Source organism: Colletotrichum acutatum (genome assembly GCF_030867785.1).
Source record: "Colletotrichum acutatum strain CBS 112980 chromosome Unknown BDZ83scaffold_98, whole genome shotgun sequence".
In the NCBI taxonomy this organism is placed as follows: domain Eukaryota; kingdom Fungi; phylum Ascomycota; class Sordariomycetes; order Glomerellales; family Glomerellaceae; genus Colletotrichum; species Colletotrichum acutatum.
This window is the reverse complement of record NW_026849092.1, coordinates 14,970-40,002: the sequence shown is the minus strand read 5'-3', so window position 1 is coordinate 40,002 and position 25,033 is coordinate 14,970. Positions and strand designations below refer to the sequence as shown.

General features: G+C 52.3%; 10 protein-coding genes across 10 annotated transcripts; 5 read left to right on the top strand and 5 right to left on the bottom strand.

Moving 5' to 3' along the window:
• Positions 1-410: 410 nt before the first annotated feature.
• On the top strand, positions 411-3,695 carry BDZ83DRAFT_632403 (uncharacterized protein; the record flags this gene model as incomplete). The annotated part of the gene is made up of 1 exon (XM_060508969.1): positions 411-3,695. A coding segment is annotated over exon 1 (2,459 nt), but the record flags the coding sequence as incomplete, so codon positions are not given.
• A 373-nt stretch (positions 3,696-4,068) lies between these two features.
• BDZ83DRAFT_466077 (benzoate 4-monooxygenase) lies at positions 4,069-6,349 on the top strand. Its single transcript, XM_060503255.1, has 2 exons — positions 4,069-4,722; positions 4,846-6,349. Exons 1-2 carry the CDS (start codon positions 4,415-4,417, stop codon positions 6,056-6,058), a joined length of 1,521 nt encoding a protein of 506 aa, XP_060361348.1. The 5' UTR covers positions 4,069-4,414; the 3' UTR covers positions 6,059-6,349.
• A 348-nt stretch (positions 6,350-6,697) lies between these two features.
• Positions 6,698-9,173, bottom strand: BDZ83DRAFT_585596 (uncharacterized protein; the record flags this gene model as incomplete). Its single annotated transcript, XM_060505858.1, has 3 exons — positions 6,698-7,120; positions 7,177-8,401; positions 8,461-9,173. The coding sequence occupies 3 exons, from the start codon at positions 9,171-9,173 to the stop codon at positions 6,698-6,700; spliced, it is 2,361 nt and encodes a 786-aa protein (XP_060361347.1).
• Positions 9,174-11,324: 2,151 nt separating this feature from the next.
• On the top strand, positions 11,325-12,698 carry BDZ83DRAFT_585595 (Nin one binding Zn-ribbon like-domain-containing protein; the record flags this gene model as incomplete). The annotated part of the gene is made up of 1 exon (XM_060505857.1): positions 11,325-12,698. The coding sequence occupies one exon, from the start codon at positions 11,325-11,327 to the stop codon at positions 12,696-12,698; it is 1,374 nt and encodes a 457-aa protein (XP_060361346.1).
• Positions 12,699-13,142: 444 nt separating this feature from the next.
• Positions 13,143-13,381, bottom strand: BDZ83DRAFT_755317 (H/ACA ribonucleoprotein complex subunit 3; the record flags this gene model as incomplete). Its single annotated transcript, XM_060514592.1, has 2 exons — positions 13,143-13,153; positions 13,207-13,381. 2 exons carry the CDS (start codon positions 13,379-13,381, stop codon positions 13,143-13,145), a joined length of 186 nt encoding a protein of 61 aa, XP_060361345.1.
• Positions 13,382-13,551: 170 nt separating this feature from the next.
• Positions 13,552-15,489, bottom strand: BDZ83DRAFT_632395 (uncharacterized protein). Its single transcript, XM_060508968.1, has 6 exons — positions 14,854-15,489; positions 14,666-14,791; positions 14,487-14,608; positions 14,347-14,431; positions 14,078-14,284; positions 13,552-14,028 (listed from the first exon to the last, which is right to left on the bottom strand). Exons 1-6 carry the CDS (start codon positions 15,083-15,085, stop codon positions 13,961-13,963), a joined length of 840 nt encoding a protein of 279 aa, XP_060361344.1. The 5' UTR covers positions 15,086-15,489; the 3' UTR covers positions 13,552-13,960.
• A 711-nt stretch (positions 15,490-16,200) lies between these two features.
• BDZ83DRAFT_632393 (uncharacterized protein) lies at positions 16,201-17,201 on the top strand. The gene is made up of 2 exons (XM_060508967.1): positions 16,201-16,638; positions 16,702-17,201. Exons 1-2 carry the CDS (start codon positions 16,563-16,565, stop codon positions 16,992-16,994), a joined length of 369 nt encoding a protein of 122 aa, XP_060361343.1. The 5' UTR covers positions 16,201-16,562; the 3' UTR covers positions 16,995-17,201.
• A 387-nt stretch (positions 17,202-17,588) lies between these two features.
• BDZ83DRAFT_585559 (alfa-L-rhamnosidase) lies at positions 17,589-20,219 on the bottom strand (the record flags this gene model as incomplete). The annotated part of the gene is made up of 2 exons (XM_060505855.1): positions 17,589-18,583; positions 18,650-20,219. The coding sequence occupies 2 exons, from the start codon at positions 20,217-20,219 to the stop codon at positions 17,589-17,591; spliced, it is 2,565 nt and encodes an 854-aa protein (XP_060361342.1).
• A 1,603-nt stretch (positions 20,220-21,822) lies between these two features.
• BDZ83DRAFT_632392 (short-chain dehydrogenase) lies at positions 21,823-23,238 on the top strand. The gene is made up of 4 exons (XM_060508966.1): positions 21,823-21,970; positions 22,057-22,109; positions 22,207-22,375; positions 22,507-23,238. Exons 1-4 carry the CDS (start codon positions 21,930-21,932, stop codon positions 23,141-23,143), a joined length of 900 nt encoding a protein of 299 aa, XP_060361341.1. The 5' UTR covers positions 21,823-21,929; the 3' UTR covers positions 23,144-23,238.
• Positions 23,232-24,930, bottom strand: BDZ83DRAFT_795176 (major facilitator superfamily transporter; the record flags this gene model as incomplete). Its single annotated transcript, XM_060515830.1, has 1 exon — positions 23,232-24,930. Exon 1 carries the CDS (start codon positions 24,681-24,683, stop codon positions 23,232-23,234), a length of 1,452 nt encoding a protein of 483 aa, XP_060361340.1. The 5' UTR covers positions 24,684-24,930.
• Positions 24,931-25,033: the final 103 nt, after the last annotated feature.

Sequence of the window (25,033 nt, the reverse complement as noted above, 5' to 3'; positions counted from 1 at the left end):
TAGAAGACTTCCATGGCATCCCTTGGACTTTTGATCTGCCCCTCCAACACTCACCTCACATTGGATGCTGTCATCCGCAATCGGCGCATGGAATGGCATGCTGGCCGTGACTCTGGCTGCTTACCTAAGGTATCTTAAGGTACCTTAGGTAAGGTAGGTACCTTACCTTATCACTCGTCTCTATCTTATCGATAGCTGATTGTGGCTAAACATCGGGTCGACCTGGAATGAACGGAGTGCGTGCAATCCGCAATGGACCTGAAGGGGAAGGGGAAGGGGAACCTGGAAGGGACGCGGCTGGAACCGTGGGACCCACCGATAGAACGCCAAGCTCCAATCCCAGACATGCAGTGAGTTGAAGTTGAAGGAACTCCTGGTCGTGCACAGACGCTCTCCGACACGTCCGGAATCCACGACGGGTCAGGTCGTCTGGCAAATGGATGCCATTTCTGGTTCTTGTTCTGGTTTTGGTTCTGGGTCTCCATCTCCATGTCTGCGACTGCGACCATCAGTCCGTCCCTTACCTTTGCCAGGGCAGTCTGATCTCCCATCTCAAATCTCGCAATCTCCGTTCCCCCTTTCCCGTCCATACCTTAACAATTCAATTCGTAAAGCTTGTTTCTGCTGTCGAGTTCCTCATTGACACTAGCGCGTTCACTCATTGAGACAATACCATCCGCTTCACTCTTTTGGAACTCCCTCTTTGTTCAGTTTCACTCCTGTTCCTTTTGCACAACTTGGGAAATCGCCATCTGCGACCAACCGAGTCGCGGCTCGGGAATCCAGCAGACAACAACATGGCTACCTAGCCTGCCCCTCAATCGCAACATCCTCACTTGCGGAAGACCGCAGGCTTCCTTAAAATCGACTTTCTTAACATCATGATTGTAGTGCCGCACAATGGACGATCCATGGGGCTCCCCGTGGGCATCTACCGACAATACAAATGCGCCTTCTACCAGTCCCTCCAAGACCATCATCGAACCTCCACCACCCGCCTTCCTCTCCACTCCGAGCAACCTGAACCTACCTTCCAGCCAGTCAGCCTGGCTCGACGACGATGCCTTTGGCAATTGGGCATCCCCCGACGCCGGACAGGCTACAAATGCATCTCCGTGGACTTGGGGCAATGATGCTACGCCAATCGAAGGTCTGACACCGAGCTATGAGCCAAGGCCTAGGCGGAAGAGCAGCACACCCAGGTGGCCTCGAAGCCGATCACCCTCCCCGGGACTGAGACCTCCCATCACTCCCAACACCGCCCCTCACAACGCTTCCCCAGGCCAGCCTTCACCCGACCCCTGGGCGAACCACGTCTCAACCTATACAAAAGACGAACCCGAGCCCATAGCGGATCTCCCCCAGATACCAGACGTCCCGCCGCTTGTGCTCGAGCAAGCGCAGATCGGCCTGGGCTTAACGAATGCTCCCAATGCGTTCGAAAAGGAATTCATTGCCCATACGCCAATAACAACACAGTTCGCCGAACCTCCTGCCGAACCCTCACACGAATACCTACAGTTCAGCGATACTCCGATTTTCGATCGATTCCCTACTACTCCCAAGCACGATCACGATGTCGCTCATTCGTCAGCCTCGGCCTCGAACTCGTCTGACGACGATGACGAACACGACGAACGATCAGATGCGAGACACGCCGACTCCCCCATAACCTCCGTCGAAGACAATGCTTTACAAAAACCTACGCAGAGGAAAGCCTCTGGCAAGGTTCTAGAGCTCGTTGAGATGTATGATGGCATTGCCAAGCGAACCACAGTTTCTCCCGAGAGGGCACCCTCATTACGTCGTAGTGTAAGCCGAGGGCTCGATATTGGCCCAGGAGATCTACCCTGCCAGGGAACCACTAAAAACGACCTGACAGAAGAGGATCAGGGGCAAACGGAATCTCGCGACACGCCCGAGCCGAACGCAGACGAATCACTCGATAAAGGGAGCAAAGTTGAAGAGGAGACCATCAAGATTGACAAGCCAACACTCCCTGATCACGAGCCCTTCAAGGTTGACCTTCAACATCTCGAACTTCTCCTGCCAGACGTCTCCTTGGATGAATCAGTTCTACCCGAAGATGTGCCGGATCGAGTTATACACGACAGTTTCGTGAGCATCTCCGAGCGCAAGATGTGGTATCGGTTGTCCCGCCACGAGTCTTTGCGCAAGCATAATGCCGGAGACGACGACAACTATGTCCGAATCAACTGGACAAATTCCACTCTCCGGCAAGAAACGTTGAAAACTGTTCGTCGTTGGATAGAAGAAGATTCGTTCGGGGGACGAGCTTTCCGAGGAGGACTGGCACGCAATGCGGGCGGCAAAAGCTTTGGCTGGGACGCGACAACAGCAGCATCTCCGGTCGACCTCGACAGAGTATTCGGCCGTAAGGCAAAGCGGAAGGCGTCCATCCACCGCCCAACACACTCAATAAGCGGCCTACCCTCGCTTTCGGCAGCTCCTATTCTCCCTGGCTCTACGGGGAGCACGCCAGCCATGGGACAAGGCAACGACAATTGGGAGGGCCTCGCAACATTTGGCTGGAGCAGCGGGGCTGGTGATATAAAACCAGCATCGGGAACGGCGATGCAAAAGCCCCAGGCCTCGGGTATACCACTCCCTCTGGCCTTCACTGGGTTTGACAACGCGCCAAAGTCACATGCATCCCTCCCGGCGTTCATCAAGCCGATCGCGCCGACACCTTCACCAGCACCAATTGCCACGAGCTTAAAGGAGGTTGAGGGTGCGGATGCGGATGCAGATGCGGAGGACGATGAATGGGGAGACATGGTTTCTCCAACGACGGCTGAAGCAACGGATTCCACTTCCCTTCCCAAGACTAGTTGGGATTCGTTCTCGACCAACCCGCTAGCCGAAGCCACGAGCATACCGCCTCCCGATCCTTTCCTGACTAGCAGTCACCCGGGAGCCGATGCACTCCGCACCGGGAATAACAAAGAAAATGATTCCCGTAACAAATCAGGACTGTGGGATATTGGCAATGTCATCAGCAGCCCCGCCCCCGCCTCCACAATATCTGTGGCAGCAGGTATACCCCAAAGCCAAGGCGGCCCTCTCAGCCCGTCAGCATCCGCGAACACATACACATTCAGGCCGGCGTCTACGGTTAAGCGACCACCAAATATCTCCATTGCAGCCACCCTCAACGACCCGCCGGACCCATTGCTGGCTGGTATTACCGGCGTATCTGCGGGAGGGCCTGTTGAAACCCCACGCACAACGGGGTTCCAGACGCCGTCCACGGCGCAAACGCCCAAGACGAGCACCGAGGGTTATGGTTTTGTGAAGCAATTTGTGCGTGAGCTGCCAGATTTATCATACATGCTTAGATGAGCGTTTTCTCTTGGCCATTTTGACACTATTCATCTAAAGTACCTCGACGTAAGCTAGGGCAGAAGCACGAGAGGGCGGCTGGCATTTAGGTAGCATTTTTAGCTGTACCCATACTTCCTTCATTCTCCCATCATTTAGCCATACACTTGAAGAGTACATGTACATTGCATTCATTCTGGCGTTTGGTGGATATTGGAAAACCCCATAGGGCCCATAGGGCCGGATGGTAAAGGCACCTTGGACAAGGACCTCGTTTTGGCACATATACATCGTATATAGGGAGTGGTTGGGCAATCTAGGCAGTATTTTTGATTCAAGCACGTCTTCTTTTGCATGCCTCGGTATGGCTCGCGATGAACAGAGCTCCGTGTTTAAACCCGAGGCAACGCAAATCTCGGAGGCGTATGACGTGCGGCCAAGCCGTTTTGTGAGGCCGAGTACATCCACCTGTGGGTTATGCCAGCGGGGCGTTTGACCGGAAAGGATGGGCATCCCCCGTGTCAGAGCCCCGACTCGCGATCCCGACTTTGACTGCCGTCTCGACCGTGATTGCCGTACTCAGTGCCGTGCGGGGACTCGCGGGGGGGATTAGGGCACTCGTTGCGGGATGGCTGTGTCAAAGGGGGCGTCGTCTGGTCTTAGCCAAAGGATTTGGACGGGGGGAGAGGTGTGTCGGTTCTCCGCGCCCCGCGATATCCACCAGGACAGGGTACCAAAGAAAGCTTAACGCATAGCGTAGCGTCACGGGTGTCTCGGTTTGTTATCATCTTTTTTTAAATGGCTGCTGCTTGTACTTTGGGAAACGTAACTAACCTTAGCACCTTGGAACGGATGCTCTCTCTCTCACACACCCACACTCACGAGAGAACAAGTACAAGAAGGGCCCCCGGCGTCCACATGTCGACAACTTTCTGATTATTCCCGTGGAACTCTAAATTCGCGTCAAGTCCATTGGGACCCTTTTGAACTCAGATATCAACTCCTCTCAACCTCCCCTCTTCGAATCTTGTAAAGGTGGATCAGCTTCGTTCATGACGAGAAAAGCTTGACTATGGCCATCTTAGAGCTTCTCATCACGCCTTGGGCACCGGCCCTGGTGGTTGTAGGCGTAGTCGTCTACTACCTCTACCCTTTCTTCGTCACATTCGGTTCCCTTCGTGGGATTCCGGCACCGTTCCCAGCACAATTCACCAATCTGTGGCTTCTCTCCGTCGTCCGGCGTGGCACGCGATACCAAACCGTCGACGAGATCCACAAGAAGATGGGGCCCGTGGTTCGCATTCAGCCCAACCATGTGAGCATTGCCGACGATGAGGCCATTCAGGCCATCTATGGTCACGGCAACGGCTTTCTCAAGTCGTAAGTATTCTCACTCACTCAACAATGGGCTATACGCTCTCCTTTGGTGGTGGTCTCCAAGCTCTAGTTCCCAGAGCCAAGACCATTCAATATTTGATTCTAGACATACTGACCCCGCACCAGAGACTTTTACGACGCCTTTGTCTCCATTCGGAGAGGACTCTTCAACACCAGAGACCGTCATGAGCATTCACGCAAGCGCAAGATTGTGTCGCACACCTTTTCCGTCAAATCAATTGGCCAATTCGAGCCGTATATGCACGAGAACCTGGTCCTCTTCGTCCAAAAGTGGGATGAGCTCGCCAAGAACAACCCAGCTGGCGCCACCATTGACTGCTTGAAATGGTTCAACTACCTGGCATTCGACATTATTGGCGACCTGGCGTTCGGTGCGCCGTTTGGCATGCTTGCATCCGGTGCTGATATCGCCGAGGTCCGCGAATCTCCCAACAGCCCGCCCATCTACGCGCCCGCCATCGAGATTCTGAACCGGAGAGGCGAGGTCTCTGCCACTCTTGGAATTCTCCCCGACCTGAAGCCCTGGGCAAAGTACATTCCGGATCCCTTCTTCAGCCAAGGCCTGGAGGCCGTACAGAACCTCGCGGGCATGGCTATTGCACGCGTCAAGGCTAGACTGGACAATCCTCCCGATATCGACAGACTGGATCTGCTTGCGCGACTGATGGAGGGACGTGACGACAAGGGAGAGCCTCTGGGCAGAGAGGAGCTCACGGCCGAGGCCTTGACGCAGCTGATTGCCGGTAGCGACACGACATCCAACTCTTCTTGCGCACTTCTGTACCACGCTGCGAGAACCCCTGGCGTACTGGAGAAGCTACAAAAGGAACTCGACGAGGCCATCGCCCCCACCGTCGATGTCCCGACCTACGAGATGATCAAGGATCTTCCCTACCTCGCCATGGTCATTGACGAGACGCTCCGATTCCACTCCACCTCTGGCATCGGCCTTCCGCGTCAGATCCCCGAGAACTCACCCGGCGTCACCATTCGCGGCCACTTCTTCCCTCCCGGCACCGTTCTCAGCGTTCCTTCGTACACCATGCACCACTCCAAGGAGATTTGGGGACCGGATGCTGACGATTTCCGCCCCGAAAGGTGGGAGTCGCTGACGGCGAGGCAAAAAAATGCTTTCATCCCGTTCAGCACCGGACCCAGGGCATGCGTTGGAAGGAATGTGGCCGAGATGGAGATGAAGCTCATTGTCGCGACGTGGGCTAGGAGGTACAAGGTTGAGTTGAGACAGGAGATTATGGAGACTAACGAGGGATTCCTGAGGAAGCCTCTGGCACTGGACATCAACATCAAGAGGCGGTGAACTGCGCGACTGTTTGGTAAGAAATGTGGCCTTGGGGGCTCTTTAGATTGTCACGGCAGGGTATATAGCGCTTGCACTTGCTTTCAATTGACCCTCTATCTTCTCGCGATCATTCATTGCTTGATACTCGTGAAATCTCAATACATTCATGTCACGCGGTATCTATGGTTACATAGTCTCATCTAGAACACACCCTTCAAAGATCAGCTCTCTCACAAGTCACTAGAACTGTATGTAGTTCTTATGATGTACTTTGTCAAATGCATGCTGAACCATGCCGGGCATTCACACTTTGAACCAAGCTGTGGCAATGTTGCATATGCGTGGACCGTTAGCCGCCACTGGACAAGTCTGGCTCGCGGAGATACTAAGACTGTTGCCGCACACCCATAAGGCTTCAAGCTTCTTGATAATTTGATGACCCGACCTCTTCGGCCGATGAAGAAATGGTCCACACGCCGGCGGGATAAGATGGGTCAACGTCTGATTCCAGGGTTCTGGTCCAAGGAGGTTTGGCCCATATAGTTGATAAAGCTTGAGATGTTCATACAGTGACCAATCGTATGCATCAAATATCTCTTTTAAGTTTGCTCCAGGGTCCATGGTTTTCGGTGTACATTCCCGTGTACCTCTCCGGCACTAGAACTCGCCTTGGAAATCGCCTTGTGCCCACTCATTCGAGAACCATGCCAAGGAATCCAAACCCATGGGTTCCATGTTGAAATCGAGACTGTCAAGTGCTCCCTCGAATGCATTATTGACCTCCAGCGAGCCGAGCGCAGTGGGCTGTGGTGGCACAGGCGCCTGCTCGTCTGGCTTGTTGGATTCGGGAACCTGTATATCTTCCCAAGCACCAATGCCAAATGGCCGATTGGTGAGCTCATCGGCCGCCGGCGCGCCTCTATCTGGGTCATCCGCCAACTGTACCTGCTTCGCGCGAGCAAGGCGGATGCGCTTGGCACCGTTGCCATTTCTTTCGTCATGGGGCTCTTCACTAAGCAGCCGACTAGGGGTAGCCTGTATCGAGAGACCGTGGTCCATGAGTCGTTGAAGATCGGCTTGCTGTTATCACTAATCAGTAAACTCCTTGGTGAGACAAAAGCGCCAGTGTTACTAACAATTGAGACTGCAGCTGTTCCAGAGCAACAGCCCTTGGTTACCTCGAGACAAACCGAAGCCTTTTTACGGAGGATCTCTGGCGTGAGACCGTACTCTTCCGCGTTAAGATGGTAGATGTAGTAAAGCATACGGATACACTGATACGCGCACACCGGCATATCGAGGTCCGCAACGGGGTAATGATCCAGTGCTCTGATGGAGGTGAACATATTTGACATTTCCATCGCATGCTCGTAGCACTGGCGCTGACAACCAGCGATGAACTCGGGACCGAGCCGTTCAGCAGCTGAACGAGTCAAAGAATCGCGAAGCCCAACAAGTCCTATCCTGAAGAGATCACAGTTGCACTGCCGCAACCAGACATGAATCATGATGAAGACGCAAAGGCGTGGAGAATATGCTCTCAACCGCAGGCTATTGTCAGACCAGCGGAACGACACAGGCAAGCGCTCAGCAAAGTCTGAGAGCTCCTTTGCAAACGACTGGAGTTGCTCCTGAAGGCGGCCAAGGTCGTCGTTGGAACAATTTGAGGCTCGCTTGGCGAACTTAAGGATTCTGCCGCGGAGCCAGAGAATGCGCACGTGTAATGCTAAGCTGCCAATATCGTCATTCTCGGACTCATCGGGACCAGGAACCAGTGGTCGTAACGATGGTGGCGCAAGATCGAACTCGAAGTCTCTCTCGTTGCAAGGGAGCGAAATGTGAATCGTCTCGGGCGTCCATAGGGTCAGATCGCGGTATCCTCCAGCCATGCCTTGGTCAATCATGAATAATGCCCACATCAGACGGCGTCTTGATTCCTGGGCGAGGAAGCACAGATCTGGGTTGTCGTAGTTGAGTCGAAGAGCCGTAGCGAATCTGGCCGCGGTAGCAGCGAGCATAAAAGCGCTCGAGAAGCGTCGTGTCAAGATCCGATACTTGATTATGAGAGCAAGTGTTTGCACTTTGATCGTTGACGCATTCTCGAGGCCCTTCAAAATGAGTCCCTCAGACTCATCAATACATTTCTCGCCATACTCTCGCGTTCCCGGCCCAAGGTCAGTGAGCATGCTCGTGATGCCGATGAGAGCCAACAGCAGCGGTCGGTCTAGCCCGCCAACATTATGCCGCTGCATGAGAGAGGCCCGATGAAGGAAGGACAACATGGGAATGTGATGAACATGGCGAAAGAAATTGTCCAGAGCTCGACTTATCAGAGACTCAAACTGAGGATCAGGTGCCGAGCTGAATTCAGTCAGTGGATGAGGTACAAGAGTGAGTAAGGACAGTAAGAGTGAGCCTACAGATCATGATTAAAGGTGCTGGGGGTGTTGGACGCCATGGCATCGGCCATGGCGGCATCGGAATCGTGTGCCGCATCATCCCTGGACAATGACCGACGGTTTCGAGCGTCACGATTGGTAGCGGGTGCCGAATTCGACGAAGTTGGTGATCTGACTATATGGTCGACGAGACCCGGGGGATTGATGCTCAACCGGGTGCGCTTAGAAGCTCTGTAGACGCACTCGATGCCTTGGGTACGACATCGGTCACAAGCCGGTGTGTGACCACTACACCGAGCTTTACGTGAGTGACAGCTCTGGCATGCTTGTCGGACACGGCGTCTTGGTAAGGGAAAGGTGGGAGCGGCAGCAACACCATTAGCATCGGAAGATGGGTCTTCGTAAGTACAAGAGAAACCAAGGCGTTCGCAGTTGCTGCAAATGTCGCGTCGGCCGTCGCAGCGGACTTTACGGGCCCGGCAGGTGACACATGTCGTGGCCGAGGACCGCTTTGTCGGTTTCGGAGACACGGACGAGGCTGCGGCTGATGCTGTCACGGTGGTAGCTGCGGCGGCGGCCAGGTCTGCGGTTGTGTTTGCCGTCGTTGAGGCGGCGGCGGTGGTGGCAGCGGCTGTCGGTGGTCTGTCGGGTCGGAGGTGATGTCCAAGGTTGTCGTTGTTGTTATTGTTGACACTGCTGTTGCCGATGGTGTTGCTACCGTACAGGTCTGCCATTCTCCCAATTACCTCGATAGGCGCGCGCCCTCGTTGCTCACCGGAACTCGGCGGCGCGTACAATACACATGGAGAGACAGATGAGGCTCAGTCTAGGGCTCATGGATTGCCCATTCCGGAGAACAATCGGCGTGGGTCTCTTTGAGTGCGCGCGCGCGCAGACGGCAGCGTGTCTACTTAGCTACTGTATTCGTTCCGAGCTGTGACTAGGTAATTATGCAGGAGAAATCCGGGGAACAATCACACTGTGTGTGACTGTGCAGCTCACTTGACGTAAGGTAGGGCAGAGTGTGAGGATTGGCAGTCAGTCGGGGGATACGGAGGACGGGGAATGCGTGGGAAGAGAGAAGGAGACGGAGGAGACTGGCTCTGGGAGGCGCTCCGTGACCGAACTGTGAACTGTGCATGTGTCTCACGGCACCACACTTGTTCTCACTGCTCAGTCCTCAATCCCCGGCAACGGTCCCTCTCAGGCGACAATACACTCCATTCCATGTACGTTCCTGGCACAAGTCATAGCCGTAACCGGGCCCTTTCGGGGGGTGTCTTTTAGACCTTGGGAGCCTTGGGAGGTGACATTAGTTCCTTGGTATCGGAGCTTTCAGGCGAGCTCAGCTGAGCAAGCCGATCCATCATTGCTGGGCATTAGTCAGTGGGGGTGTGCTCCCCTTCTGCTGCCAACCTGCCAACGCAGCTCCCCGAAAATCTCTCTGGTGGGAGGGATGTTAGGGCGAGGAACTTTGTTTTTAGAACATCCATCCGACGCCACAAATACCCCAAGAGACCTTGGGAGTCTGTGAGACGTGAAAGCCACGGAGCGATTCCACTCAAGTTGACACAACTGATTCAATGTTCTGTCGAGCTCGGAACATCTTGACTTTAGTAGGCAAGAGTGAGTGTCCTGCGAAACTGTCCCTTGTCCATAGGTCATGCCAAAATAACGGTGAAGAGATCACCTTCACTTGGAGAACCATCCACACAACACCGCTCCGGCATGAGGGGCGGCTATCGGCAACCTATGTGGCCTAGATGAACTTGGACCTGTGAGACTTTTGCGAACGGAACTGAACTCTACACAATAGCTCGATTGTCGAGAAGCGGTTTTTGAAACCAGGTATAGTTGTATAGACTTGTTCGGAGCCTTTACAGTTACGCGACACAATCTGACAATGTGCATTTCAAAGAGGCTGAATAGCGTGTAAGAGGCAGCCACCGGCTGTCGGCTTTGGAGATAACACCGATTGCCGCCACCGAAAGCCGTGATTGACTAACCTCCAAAATACGTTGTTTCTGCATTTCGCACGCAATCGCAATCTAGCCAATACTTGAGGCTCTTTTTGAAAGCATCTCAGACTCATAGCAGCATTTTAGCAAGGTTGATTGATTTTTGTCGTTGTTGCCTTGCGAAGAGTGAGAAGCTTAGGATGGCCGAGAGCCAAACTAAGCCCCTCACGCCCTCTCTGAGTGTGAGCGCTTCACCGCAGCTTCTCCCGTCACATGGAATTTGGCTTCTCCTATCCTTTGAATGTATAGTAGACATGGATCCCCTTCTAGGGCCTAGCGGCGGTCAACTCCTGCCTCGATTGTCTGGCAACTTCGTACCATCTCACATGTGCTTCACATAGAGATCGTAAGTTTCCCTGTTGATTCTCGACAAAACAGTCTAGGTAGTGAAGGCAGTCTACACTGATCCGTGGCGCCTATTTTGTCTCAACCTCCTGCAAAAGTAAGTAACAAGGGCCAGGTCGATTATGACAATGACATAAGACATAGTGTGTGAGTTAATTGAATGACCGGATGAATGCTTCACATTCTATCCGGATTTGGATCGGCTACACCGACAATGTGGTCAGGGGTCCTCGGTGAGACGAGGCGGTCAAGTCGTGGCCGGGTGGCGGTGCGGGGCTTGACCGAGCCAGAAGGGAGGGGTGGCCTGGGCGGCGGTCTTATCGAAGAAAAAAACTACCTGTACACCCCACCACAACCCCGCGATAATAGAGAAATTTCCCATTCCGTTCAAAATCATTCGCCGCACTCACTGCCTGCTGCCTTGACACTCTCGATTTGTCTGCATCGGAAGATCGTCCTCAACAGTTCGCCGCTTTTCTGCGCATAAGAATATCACCACAGACGAAAAGTCGACGAGCCATCATGTCCACCGATGCCGTGGCCGCCCCGGCGGTCGCAAGCCCGATCGCGGCCGAGGAGCGCAAACCCATCCACGCTCTTGTTCTGGATACCGGCCCATTGATCAAGAACGACCCTCCTGTCAGCACTCTACTCGCACAAGCCGATGAGCTCTACATGCTACCCTCCATTGTCGACGAAATTCGCGATGTCAGCACCCGCACTCGAGTTCAGACTACCCTCATGCCTTTCGTCAAACTTCGCAACCCCCGCCCCGACAGCATCAAGTTCGTGTCCGACTTTGCGCGCCGGTCTGGTGATCTCGAGGTTCTCAGCAGACCTGATTTGCACTTGCTTGCCTTGACCTACGAACTCGAGCTTGAGAAGACTGGGGGCGACCAGAATCTGAGGAAACAGCCGGGTGCGCGGTCTTCTAACGACAAGGCACCCAGCGCCGATGCGCCGGTACCAGAAGCCGAGGCTGAAAGTGAGTCGCAGGGAAAGCCCGTGACCGAGACCGATGAAGTGACGGAGCCCACTCAAGTCCAAGTCCAGGAGGGCACTTCAATTGAACAGAGCGCCGAGAAGACACAAACCCAAATTCAGCAGAGCGCGACAGTGGAAGCCTCGTCATCGGACGTTGAGACAGCACAGATTACACAAGATATGAGCAACCTCGAGGTGGACGACAAGACAACATCCGAGCCAGCTGTAACAAGCGTCGCTGGCGCCAGTGAGGCTCAAGGGGAGGAATCAGATTCTGAAGACGGTTGGATTACGCCATCCAATGTGAAGAAGCAAAAGGAGAAGGACAGCAAATTGCTGCAGCCGACTGCGCCTGCGATTGACATCAAGGTCGGAATACTTACCTCCGATTACGCCATGCAGAACGTCGCTCTGAGAATTGGGCTCAATTTGCTCTCGCCGTCCATGTCGCGCATCACCCAACTCAAGACGTGGGTCCTCCGATGCCACGGGTGCTTCCAGGTCTGCAAGAAGATGGACCGCCAGTTTTGCCCTAGCTGTGGACAGGCCACTCTGATTCGCACGTCTTGCACGACCGATGAGGACGGCACCTTCAAGATCCACTTGAAGCGCAACTTTCAGTGGAACAACAGAGGCAACGTTTTCAGTATTCCCAAGCCTTCAGCTGGCACAGCCAGCGGCAAACTCTCCAAGAATGTCGGCGGCAAGAACAACTGGGGTACCAACCTCATTTTCGCGGAAGACCAAAAGGAGTACGAGAGGGCTGTGGGTGACAATCGCCGTGCTCGGCGGAGAGATCTCATGGACGAGGATTACCTCCCGAGCATTCTTACAGGTGACCGCCAAACTGGTGCCAATGGCAAGGTGCGACTGGGTCCGGGAAGAAACATTAACGGTCGTAGGAGGAGATGAGAGGCAGTAGGTGGCTGGAAGCTGATGTTTATATGTTCTGCATGATACCATGATAGACCCCTTAAAAGGCAGGAAAAGGGCCGCTCAACGCAAAGAGTCCAACGGAATGGGAAGAAGAAAAAACGAGGTTGGATTTTGGATGTGTCGCTCTGATTGTAGGAATTGCAGAGCAATCTATCGTAACACGGACCTAGTAAAAAGACTCCGATGATCCCCTGAATGCAAGCCTTTCCCCAACGCCGATTTTTGTATACCTGGGCTTGTATTCACGAGCCTTGAACAGGTGTCAAGGGCTTCGTCGACCCTCCCTTCGTGCCAGGCCATGCCTCATGTTCCATTTGTTGTGGATGAGTCGTTCTCAGCGACGCATGGTGTCGTGAACGAGCTGGGATCGAGTGGCCGGGTGTATGGTTTTTTCGATTGCTTCTTGTGCGATTTACATATTTACTCGGCCTCTGAAAGAACAAATTAGATGAGTTCCCGGTCGAGGAAGAGGCGGAAAACTTACTTTGCTGCGTAAGCAGAAGGTTGAAGCGACGCTTCAGCGTCACGCGCTGGCGCGACCACTTGTCATCGGGAGAGAAGCGGGCAGGGTGGGCAGACTTGGTGACCTTGCCGTCGACAACCTTCTTGAGGGTGTAGACACGGCTGCCCGCCTCATCGAGAGTGTACATCAAATGCATCGTGGGAGTCGGGTGGTGGTGGTCGAGTTGAGCGTAGAATTGTCGGTGGGTGGTGATCACTGTGCAACGCCTGGGCTGGAGAAACTTTTTTTTTCTCCCTCTGGCTTTGCGATGCAGACATTTCGGGATCACGTGATGCGCGGTCAAGAACCAATAGACAAGGCCAATTGGGGTATCTTCTCGGTGTGGAGTGGGGCAGCCTAAAAGGTACCTTACCTTACCTGCCCGAACCTCAAAAGTGATTCCGTACAGTGCCTTAAGCTAAGTACCCGAGGTATCTCCTGCCAGAGTCCCAATGTCACAACCCAGTATGAACAGATGTTTGTTAGAAAATCGCCATATTGCCTTACTGAAGTGCCAATTAACGCACACGCGGAGTTCTCCCGGTGCTATCTATCATCCAAATCGGAAAACAATGCCATCATTGCCACGTTCAAGGTAATGCATTTATCAAGCTTAATCGCCAGAGGCAACCATTGCAACATTAAATGGCATGACCTACAGTCAGACGTAGCTACACCATATACCTGGCCCATCCGGATTTTGAACAAGTATAGGGACTGTCTGACCTCCCCGCCCTTAATGATGGTGCCCCATTCCCTGCTCCTTGAAGGGCTTAATGCTATTGCCCTTGGGAAAAGAAGGTCCTACTAATGGTGAGCGCATATTCTGTTCATTGCGGAGTAATGAACGCACCGAACTTCGGGTGGACGATGTAGTTGTCCTGATACACGTCTACTGCATTGTCCCGAGAATAGTCCATGACCTTGTCAAAGTCAATACATTGGTGAGGCGCCGTTTGGTTCACGATGGGCTTCGCGTCGATGTCAGTCCACATATGGGTGATGATGGAAATGTCACCACGGCAGGCTGCACCCATGCGGAGAACCTCAAGACAGTGCTCTGTGATCTTGATTAGCACTATCCCAAGTTCGACGACTACACAGTCTCGTTGACAAACTCACGGTTATGCTCCCGATTCGTGGCGATTTCTTGCTTGGTTGCGTTGGGAAAGTAGTAATCAGGCGACAACGTCTGGTAAAGCCGCTTCTGTACATCTGGTTAACTCTACTCAGATGATCGGCATGGGCAGAAGATGACTTGCAATGCAGTGCAATTCGTGGAAGACACTGAGCATGCCGAGATACCCGCCATCGGGTAGCCTGACCGCCTCATGCTCCCGTCCCCAACGATGAACCCATTCTTCGGAAACTCGAATATTATTATCTAGGCGACTCAGATTAATAAATGTACTTGTTCAACGTATATTCAGCAGCGACCTACACTGTAGCAAGTCCCTCCATGCTTGATCTACCTCCGGTCTTGGTTCGCCCGTGTATTTGCCGTGTGGCGGGCCTTGAATAGGGAAGATTTCGAGATGAGTCTCTTCGCCGACAACCTTTGGCGGTGCTGTACCACAGTGAGTCTGTGGGCCTGGGATAAAGCAGATATTTCAACAGAGTGAAACCTACCATCTATCAAACTAAACACCCCCGAGAATGGTCTCTTGGGCAAAAGTGACACAACAAAGATTGCGGTGTAGATGGTGATCAAGACGGCATGGAGAGTCCACACCCCGAATCTACGAAGCTTTGATGTGCGCCGTATGTTTGATGCTGCAACTGTGGCCTCGACGGCTTCACGACTCGATGCTAGACTCTCATCAGAGTACACAGGCGCGTACTCTGAGTGATTTCGGCCCATCTTTGAGCTAATCTCTCGATAATGTTTGGAGGTGAGGCGACTAGCAAGTCTGCCAAAGGCTCAACAACAGAAGTGACTTAGATTTGCAGGTGAAAGAGACCGAGAAAACTGAGCCGTCCGACCTTTTCGTTGAATAAACGGCCAAATGGTAGATGAAACCAGACGAGGGGAAGACGCTGAGTGGGTATTGCAAATGGCCACGAGATAGCGTCTTGAGATCAAAGCTGGAAGGATTCGTGAGGGATCACAAAGCTCTGCGAACTCCGCCACCGTCCTAGACGCGGGCATGTGTCGCCTAACGACCCAAGCGGGACATGTGCTGATGATAATCATTTCCGCCAGATCTGGAAGGTCTGTACAGTGAAGGTCATCTTATCTGCGATGGCGTTTTGAGCTTACCTCCGTCAGAGGTGGAACAGAGGACTTGAATGGACGGAGGACGAGTGTGTCGGCGCATCCAAATCCTTCGAGCGTACACACTATACCCGGCCGGAAGAGCCCCCGCTGACCAAATTAATGTCTGACAGTGGCTCGCTTTTCGAGTCCGGACGAACCAATCTGATACCAATACACCACCCTGTTGCGTGTGCCCCTGTCGTCGCATTGCATGTAAAGTTTGGCTTGGAAACAAGAACAATGGAAAGTCAACGAGTAAAGCAAGTTTCTGGCGCTTAGTGGGTATGACAAAACCAAACCACTTTCCACATACTAAACAAATTCTTTATACCACGACACCTTTCGCATTACGTTTTATACCCGAATGAGGAAAACAAGCCTTTGAATAAAGGTTGATTGATCCACTCTCGGAGGGTTAAAATCTCGGCATGGACAAGTTCAACCTGTACGGACGAGAGTACGTAGCAAGTTCGATGTCGAAAGCAGGACTGGGAATTCGAGCACCGGCTGAAAAGACCACGAAGTCTCTGGGTCTCCGTTCAAGCTCTATGCAACTAGATCCTATGGCTGTGGGGCGAGAAACTAATTTCAATTTGGAAGGTCAATAATGGAAGTGCTCGTAAGCGTGGCTCTAAAAGGCTACTTCAAATGCCAATGAAGACTGGACAGATCCTTCAACATTTAGCTTACTTTCTTGCCACCATTGACTGCCTGGTGGCATTGAGTCTTGCAAGTCGTACAAGTGAAGCCACAATTTGTCAATCCTGACTGGCGAAACCACGATTCGTCAGTTGCGAGAGTCATCCAAATGCCACCTGCCTCTTTAATCTCGCAGATCAGCTTGCAAGGTTCCAGCTCCTGATGGCATTGCATCAAATACAAACCGAGAACTTTCCGCCATTTTTCAAGCGTGATCAACTTGTCCCACGGGGAGCCGATCATAAGAGACAGCTTTAACGCTGTTCAACATTTTCAAACTGGGACACTTCGACCTTCCCCTCTTCTTTCAGACCAGTCCTTTGATTCACACCACGATTCTGAAGCATTCTCTTGACTCGCCAGAGTCTACCTATATCACAAAATGAAGGTGACCGTCTTGTTAACGGCAATGGCGGCTTGCATTGCTGCACTGCCTACTATTCCTCATTCAGGTCAGGGTAAGTAGGTGATACAGTGGATTGTTCGGCTGAAGGTTGGTTTCACCAGCTAAGTGTAAACAGCTCAAACCAGTGCAGATGAATCCTACCTCCCCATGAAGACACGGGCTGAGACCAACGCCGACGAGTCTTATTTGCCAATGAAGAGGGCCGAGACCAGCGCCGACGAATCGTACCTTCCAATGAGGCGGGCAGAGACGAACGCAGACGAGTCTTATCTCCCAATGAAGCGATTCGAAACCAGCGCAGACGAGTCTTACGACCCTATGAAGCGCGCTGAAACCAGTGCCGACGAGTCTTATGACCCCATGAAGCGCGCTGAAACTAGCGCCGATGAGTCCTATCTTCCAATGTAGACAGGCTCACGTCAAGATGGGTTCTGTTGGTTTTCGAGTCTCTCAACTCCGATATGAGTCTGAGCAAGAGAACTCAACCCAGAGATCATGAAGCTCAAGATCAAAAGCTCGGGATCGATTGCGATACTTAGTTGTTGTGGGCGCAGCGCTATATTTACGTTGGCTTTTTACTTTAGAACGAGGAGTCCTGACTAAATACAACCACGATTAAACATTGAAGTCTCGATTTTGGTCCAAACAAGTCTAAGGTATTGAAGTCTAAGACTGCTGCTCGATCCTTTTCTTGAATGATTCCAAACCCTAGCCCGAATGCTCATGAAATCCCCTTCTCAACGGGCTTAAGACACAGGTTGCTGATGCTGGTTTTCCGGGCAACTCACAACTTGGCATCAGTGTCAATCTCGAGGTTCAATCAAAGTTGAAACTAAGATACTGACGGTCATTAGATGCAAATGGAACATTGATTCACTAAGCCGGTACAGACTTCAGTTGCCTAAATTCATACCACTCATTCGCTGAGATAGAGCACAATTAAATGGGTATACCGAAGAACTCATTGACGGGAAAACAAAAATTGGATTTCAATGTACAACATTAGACTACAATATAACTTGGATCATGGAACTCGTAGTATCCAGAACCCACTTCAGTTGACTTCCCTCCATTGGGCATCGTGATGTCAGCCTTTGTGTTAGGAGGAATTTCGACGACCATGTGGAACCCATTACGATGCACGGCATTCTCCTCATCATTGCTTTCGAACCACCATTGGACCTTAACTTCCCCATAAGGTGAAATGTATTTCGAATCAGCACTGGTAATGTTGCCGCCAGGAATCGGGGCAACAGTAATTCGCTTCCAGCCCGGTTCCGCAGGAGCAATACCACCAATGACTTGGTGCATCCAGTTGGCAACGGAGCCAAAAGCGTAGTGGTTGAAGCTGGTCATCTCGCCAGGATTGACGCTACCATTCGTGAGAAGACTGTCCCATCTCTCCCAAGTAGTTGTCCCATTTTGAACCACCTGATACAACCAAGAAGGCACTCGGGTCTGAAGAAGCATGCGATAGAAGTCTTCAGTGGCGCCAATGTCTCTGAGAGCAAACCCAAGAGGCGGAGTTCCTGCAAAGCCTGTGCCAACAAGATAGTCATTGTCTGCAACGATCTGTCGCAGCTTCTCGGCAGCAGCTGATTGCTGTCCTTCGTCAGTAAAGAGGCCGAAGTTGAGAGCCATGGCGTACGCAGTCTGCGTCTGGTTTGCGAGGACGCCATCCTGGATCCAGGCGTCGTGGAATGCTGAGATAAGATCCTTCCGTTGAGTTCGGTACTGGTCTGCCGCTTCGTCACGCCCCAAAGCTGCGGACATGTTGGCGAGGAAATCAGTCATATGGATTAGATACGCATCGGCGACAAGATGCTTCGCAGTGGTGGCATTCCCCGGGGCATCTGAGGGGGCTTTGGGGTCAAGCCAGTCGGCAAATTGGAAAGAGCTGCGGTTCCAGAGCCCAACCTCGTTACGGCTGATGCCCGTATCAATCCAGGCTTGAGACTGAAGGTATTGCTCTTCGAGAAGACCTACATCACCGAATGCTTGGTAAATGTTGAAGGGGTTCGCAACAGCTACATCTCCCCAGACTGCGGCAGGAGTGGCGGGACCTCCAGGGGGGATGGTTGGAATGGTGAATGGAACCACCATCGAGTTGTTTCGCTGCATCTCGGACCAGATGTCTTTGTGCCAGCCTCTCCAAAAACCAGCGGCGTTGTACAAGTAGTTGGCCGTCGGAGCAAAGGCATGGGCATCACCAGTCCATCCAAGTCGCTCATCACGCTGTGGGCAATCGGTGGGGATCGATAAGAAGTTCCCCTTCATGGACCACCGCACGTTGTGATGGAACTTGTTGAGAAGTTCATTGGAACATCCGAACCAACCGGTTTGTTCCATGTCGCTGTGGACAACAACAGCAGTGATGGAGTCAGCGGTAAGAGGAGTCTCCTGTGGCCAGCCATCGACTTGAGCATAACGGAAACCATGGAAGGTGAAACGTGGCTCCCATATTTGTGTACCGTTGCCGTGCAGGATAAGAGAGTCAGCCGCCGTAGCAACTCTAAGTGGTCTAAGAGCGAGCTCCCCATCTTCGAGAACTTCGGCATGGTGGAGAGTGATGTTTGTTCCGCTGGGTCCAGAGACCGTAAGTCTCAGCCAGCCTACAAGATTTTGCCCGAAGTCGATAAGTGTCTTACCAGACGGAGATGCGAAGATGGACTCCGGCTTTCTTTCTTCAAGTCGTCTGACAGGAGGCCCATCGGGAGGGACTAAAGCGCCTTTGAGCGCGGGTAATTCTTTCGCCGCTAGCCAGTCGTCGGCGGCAAATCCTGCGGATGACCACCCCTCCAGCTCTGCCTCAAGTGTGGAATCGTAATGTTCGCCGTTGTAAATCTCGGACGTGATAAGTGGACCAGTGTTGGCTTTCCAAGTCGCGTCGCTCGGCACCCTAATCTTGGTGCCATCTTCAAGAGTGATAACTAAGAGACTGAGAAGGCCGATGGTGTCTCCATAGTTGTTTCTGACACCGCCACCGTAGCTGAGTCTACCAGAGAACCATCCCTCGCCGACTGCAACACCAATTGCATTGTCTCCGCTGGAAATAAGTTCCGTGACGTCGTATGTATCGTAAACATGCCGGTAATTGTACGATTGCCATCCGGGGGCAAGAACATAGTCACCAACCCGACGGCCATTGATCTCCGCTTCGTAAAGCCCTAATGCGGTGATGTAGAGCCGTGCACGAGTGACATTGGCATTGACAAGGAAAGGTTTTCTGAAATAGACCGGACGTTTAGGAGCTTCAACTTCAGTCTCCCTTTCGGCGGCGACGGGGACAGCCCCGGCCCAATCTGAAGAGTTAAGGAGCCCGGTCTCGACTGTGACCCAATCGGACCAGGGCGTGGACAGTTGGCCAGGTCTACCGTGGGCTCGAGCTCGTACACTAGCTTGCTCGGTCGATTCTAGAGCTGCCACTGGCCACGGAACAAGGAGAGACTCAGTCGAGTTAAAGTTGTGGATGGTTGAAAGATCTGACCCCTTGAGAATCTCCAGATCGTAGGCACTCTGCTCCCAGTCAACGGCGTTTCCCGAGAATCTCCATGAGATGCGAGGCTCTGATTCGGCAATACCAAGAGCTTGTCGATGATGCTCGAAAGAAAGCTGAGATATCGAAACAGCCATGATGTGTGGAGAGTCCTCGAATAACTCCACCTAGTTTAGCGAACAAAGGTTCTGAAAGGCTTGTATCAGGAGAAGCTGAATCACACCGCAATTTAGGCCATATATATATAGGTCCAAGGAGGAGCTTTGAATACAAGCTTGAACCAAGTCCACCGAGGCCTGTCGGGAAGCTTTCACCCGTGTATCCATGCCCTTGAACTTGCCAAAGCTCAAACATTATTGTAGTTACTCGGCTGTCGCTATCCCGTTGTCGAAGTTATGCTTGAGTGCTTGACTCAGCTAGGCATTCCTAACCCCTCTGCTCGTCTCAATCAACCCGAAGTCTGTGGATCTTGCCGTTAAATTTGCGGGGTCCCCAGACTGTGAGGTAGGATCCCTGACACCTTCTGACGGCATCCAAGATCGGGTGTTGATCTTACTGGGGGCTCTTGGGCTTGGAATAGAAGCCGGATATTCCGGCCTACAGCGAGAAGCTGACCAGGGAGTTGTTACAGTGGCTGCTCAAAAGTTCGAGCAAAAGTGGCACGCGAATGCTGGCGGCTTGATGGTCGCCATTGGCAAGTTGGAGGCTCATACATGCAAGCAAAGATTACACAAGACTAAGCCATCTTCTGTCACGAAATTGCTTGCCTCAAAACAAGGAACTAAGCAGCAAAGTTGAGTTTTGAACCTCATGGGATGAACCGACGTCCATAAACTGAGCATGCAACCCAAGAGACTCGCGACCCCGCACTGATTTGTCGGTAGTTTAAAGAACCCAGTTACCATACTTCCTTTCCCCAGCTTCTCCGCAATGTGACATGCGGGGGACATGCACCCAGCTGACGCATGACGCGACGATGTTTTCCATACTCGTATTTGGCACTTTGGTTGAGTACAGTAGCAGCGGATCTACCGGTGGATTTGATACGCGGATAGGCCACAGGGATCCAAGAGGGGCTATCGCAAGACATTCCCACGAAAGCAAAGAACTTGGCCGATATTCCGCGGCGAACCTCTGATCCCACCGGCTCGCATAATATATGTTGGCGAGGAACCCTGGAATCTCCCCGACTTTCCAAGCTTCTCGCGTTAGCACACATGGCTCGTTAAAAATGCTACCTCTTCCATCGCAAAGCAACGTACGGATACTCCGTAAGCCCTTGGGATTGAGAGCACGCCATCCTCGGTGCCACAAGAGACATCAGCTATAGACTTGCGATTTGATCAGCCGCTCAGCACACAACAGCATGTTGCCAAGCTTTTGAGGCCATCTCGAGGCTTCAGTCCCATGTTACGGTTTCTCACGGTGAGCGACTCGAAAGATCATCTGGCATTTCGCCATCGTGGGAATGCACATTATGGATGCATAGCTAGCAATGTACGGATACCCTCCAGGATGCCCTGGAGCCTTTCTCCCACGCGTCTGCTCGGAGCGCCGAAGTCCCTCGCCTGGGGGCTCTTGGTTCTTATTGCATGGACTTGTCCGGTAGATTACTAAGGACTCGGCCGAATGATGTGATGCTGGGCGGAAATCCGCGGGCTGCGGACATGAGCGGCCCACATGTCTGTTTTGACCCATTTAAGCTCATTTTACCTCGGGAATTTTCTCGTCAAATGGTCTGAGAGCGGCCATGTGATGTTCTGTCTCCGACACGTTTAATTCATTGACCATAGCTTGTTACATCTCCACCATTCAACATCAAATTTCAGTGCAGCAGTATCGACAGAATGGGTATCCCGGCAGACAAAAAGACAGTCCTGATTACAGGGTGCGCTACACCCTTACCAACTTAGCCTTAACTCTGACTCGCCGAGCTGATCGCTGGAGGCGTTAGTGCTGACACGTTTACTGTAGCTGCACCCCAGGGGGAATTGGCCACGCCTTGGCAAAAGAGTTTCACTCCAAAGGTGGGTGTCAACTGTCCATGAACCAATAACCAGTGTTCGATTTCATGACGCGAACCATCACTGAAGATTTGGATTGCTCACAACGTTCTACTGCCAGGGCTACATGTCATCGCAACGGCCCGCAGGCCTGAAGTTCTCTCGGACTTGAGTGACTTGGGGTTGACGACATTACCACTCGATGTTACTAACAGCGACAGCATCGCAGTCTGCAAAGCCAGGGTCTCCGAACTGACTGGAGGCCGCCTCGATTTCCTGGTCAACAACGCGTAAGGCTTACCTCATGCCATGGTGTTCTTGAACCATGAGCCAGACGATGGCTTCTATGTTGCTCATCCAGCCATTTGACAGGTTTATTCGTAATTACTGGTGGTTGTGCTGCTTACTAACCATCTTCCAGTGGTCTGACACACACTGTCCCAGCAACCGACATCAACATGGACGAAGTTCGACAGACTTTCGAGACAAACGTCTTTGGCGTCATGGCCATGGGCCAGGCTTTTGTGCCACTGCTGATCCCGGCCCGCGGCCTCATCATCATGATTAGCAGTCTTTCCGCCATCTCTCCCTACGTTTTTGGCTCAGTCTACACGGCGACCAAAGGTGCCCTCAACTCATACAGCCGTACGCTTCGCCAGGAGCTTCGTCCGTTTGGTGTGCGTGTCATGATCTCTATGACTGGTACGGTCAAGAGTCAGATTGCCAAGCTCAACCGTGAGCTCCCACCTAACTCGCTATACACGCGTGTCAAAGAGATATATGCAAAGCGCCTCACATTTTCCCAAACCAACGCGACCGTGTCCACGGGGGAGTTTGCCCAACAACTAGTAGCCGAGGCCCTGAAAGGAGAGGGGTGGCTTGGAGGTTGGGTCGGAGGAGCTACGAACTGGTTCTGGGCTGGTGGCATGGCTGGATCAGTCTGGCTGGCCAGACTTCTTTTTGGTGAGTGGCTCTTGGATGAATTGGCCTACCGTAAATTCGATCTGCCCAAACTTGAGGCAATCGTACGTAGGGAAAGTGCGAAGAAAGTGGACTAGGCAGATACGTGTATTTCATTTGTTCAATCTCTTAGCAAAGGAAGCTTCTCCTCAAATTACAGTCTATTGCAGTCCAGTCTTCTTTAATTCAAGACTCTTCCTCGTCCCTTGAACGAGATTTCGAGCTGTCATCTTCGCGGTCTCTGAGACCCAAGAATAATCCCAGCATCAACAGATCATAACACGCCTTCATGATTCCTGCTCCCGTAAACACCACGATCCAAAGATTCTTTCCGGCGAGATACCCTGCAGAACCTAGACCACCCGCTTGAGCCCACGTCTTTACAATGTTGACCACGCCCAATACAGCCGTTCTCTCATTGGGGAGAACTGCAGCTGCGAGGAAGGCCTGCCTGGGCGCTTGGTCCATGCTTTGGGTACACGCTCTCAAGGACAGAAATGCCATCGCTGTCCATGTTCCACCGGAACCAGGCGATGGAAGAGGAATCATTGACAAAAATATAGCCGAAGGCAGGTGTGTAAAAACCATAGTCTTGAGTGGTCCCAAGCGGCGGGCAAGAGGAAGTGCGACGAGGTTTGAGATTGTAGCGAGAAGATTGGTGACCAAGAATAGAGTCCCCAGTGACCCCGGCTGAAGAGAGTGGACGGTGGTGAAGTAGTAAGTTAACCAAGATGGCGATGCCATACCGGAGGCGAAAGAGTCGAGACAAAACAGAATGAGGAGCCGGAACAGTATGGATCGAGACATTGGAGAGATGTAGGGAAGCAAAGCCTTTGTGCGTTGCATGATCGTTGGCCGACGAGATTGACCGTTTGACTGCCTAGATTGGCTCTGCCCGCTGTCCAAGTTATCGCCAAGTAGAGGTTGGGTTTCGGTGTTGCTTCGACTAGTAGAATCGTCGGTCTCTGTCGGCGGTGCCTCAACACCAGACGTGAGGGCAAAAACAAGCATTAGCTTAACTAAGCCGATCGCTGCATATATAAGAAAGACGACTCTGTATGCTTCGTTCTGAGTCCAAGAATCATTGCCTTCGAGCGCCTGCACGACCCAACCGCAGGTGAGTGTGCCTAGAGCGGCCCCTGCTGAGCCGAAAAGCGTGTACCATGCGAAGATATCACTGCGCCTTTCCTTCTGCGTAAGCTGAGCAAGGATTGACTCTTCAACGGCGCGGAATGGTCCAATTTCGTTCCCGCTGGGGCTGATAACCCCGAATATACTGGCAATGACGAGAACCCAATAGTTCCCAACCGTAGCAAAAACCAGACCGCTCATAACCATCAATGCGGCTCCAGTGGCCAGGACTTTTCGTCTTCCAACTTGGTCGGTAACGGCGGTGAGCAAGAAGCTGATGACGACATCTCCGAGAAGAGTCAATGTCATGAAGAGGCCGATTCGTTCATCCGAGTAGCCTAGACTTGAGAGGAAGTGTACTAAAATAAGAAATGATGCGCCGTATGCAAAGAGGCGAACGAAACGCTGCAAGCAAAGAACTTTGGTATCGCGACATGACTGCGAAATCGATACGAAACCGCTTTCTTCGCCAAGCCGCGATAACCAAAATTTTGGCCCAGAAGACATGATGGTAGCCAAGGAAAAAACGTTGTGCGTATAAAGACTATGCGAACATAAGCATTTTCGCCATGGACGCTGAAGAGACTTATAAGTCGAACAGTGTATCAGTCGATGTGAAGTTTGCTCGGGCTGTGAGCTCGGAGTTACAAGTGGAGAGGTCGGAGAAGTTCGGTTGAAGCCAAATATTGCAAAACCTGAGTAATGTCACGTGCTTGAGGCCGCTAGGTATGACGTGAGAGGCAAAACATTTCGTGATTATTGTTTGCTAAGTTTTGGCGGTACACTACAGGCTGCGAGAAAATTTTGCTCTCCTTCATTAGTCCCCTGTTCAATATTGCCGTTCTTCCGTGTTGACT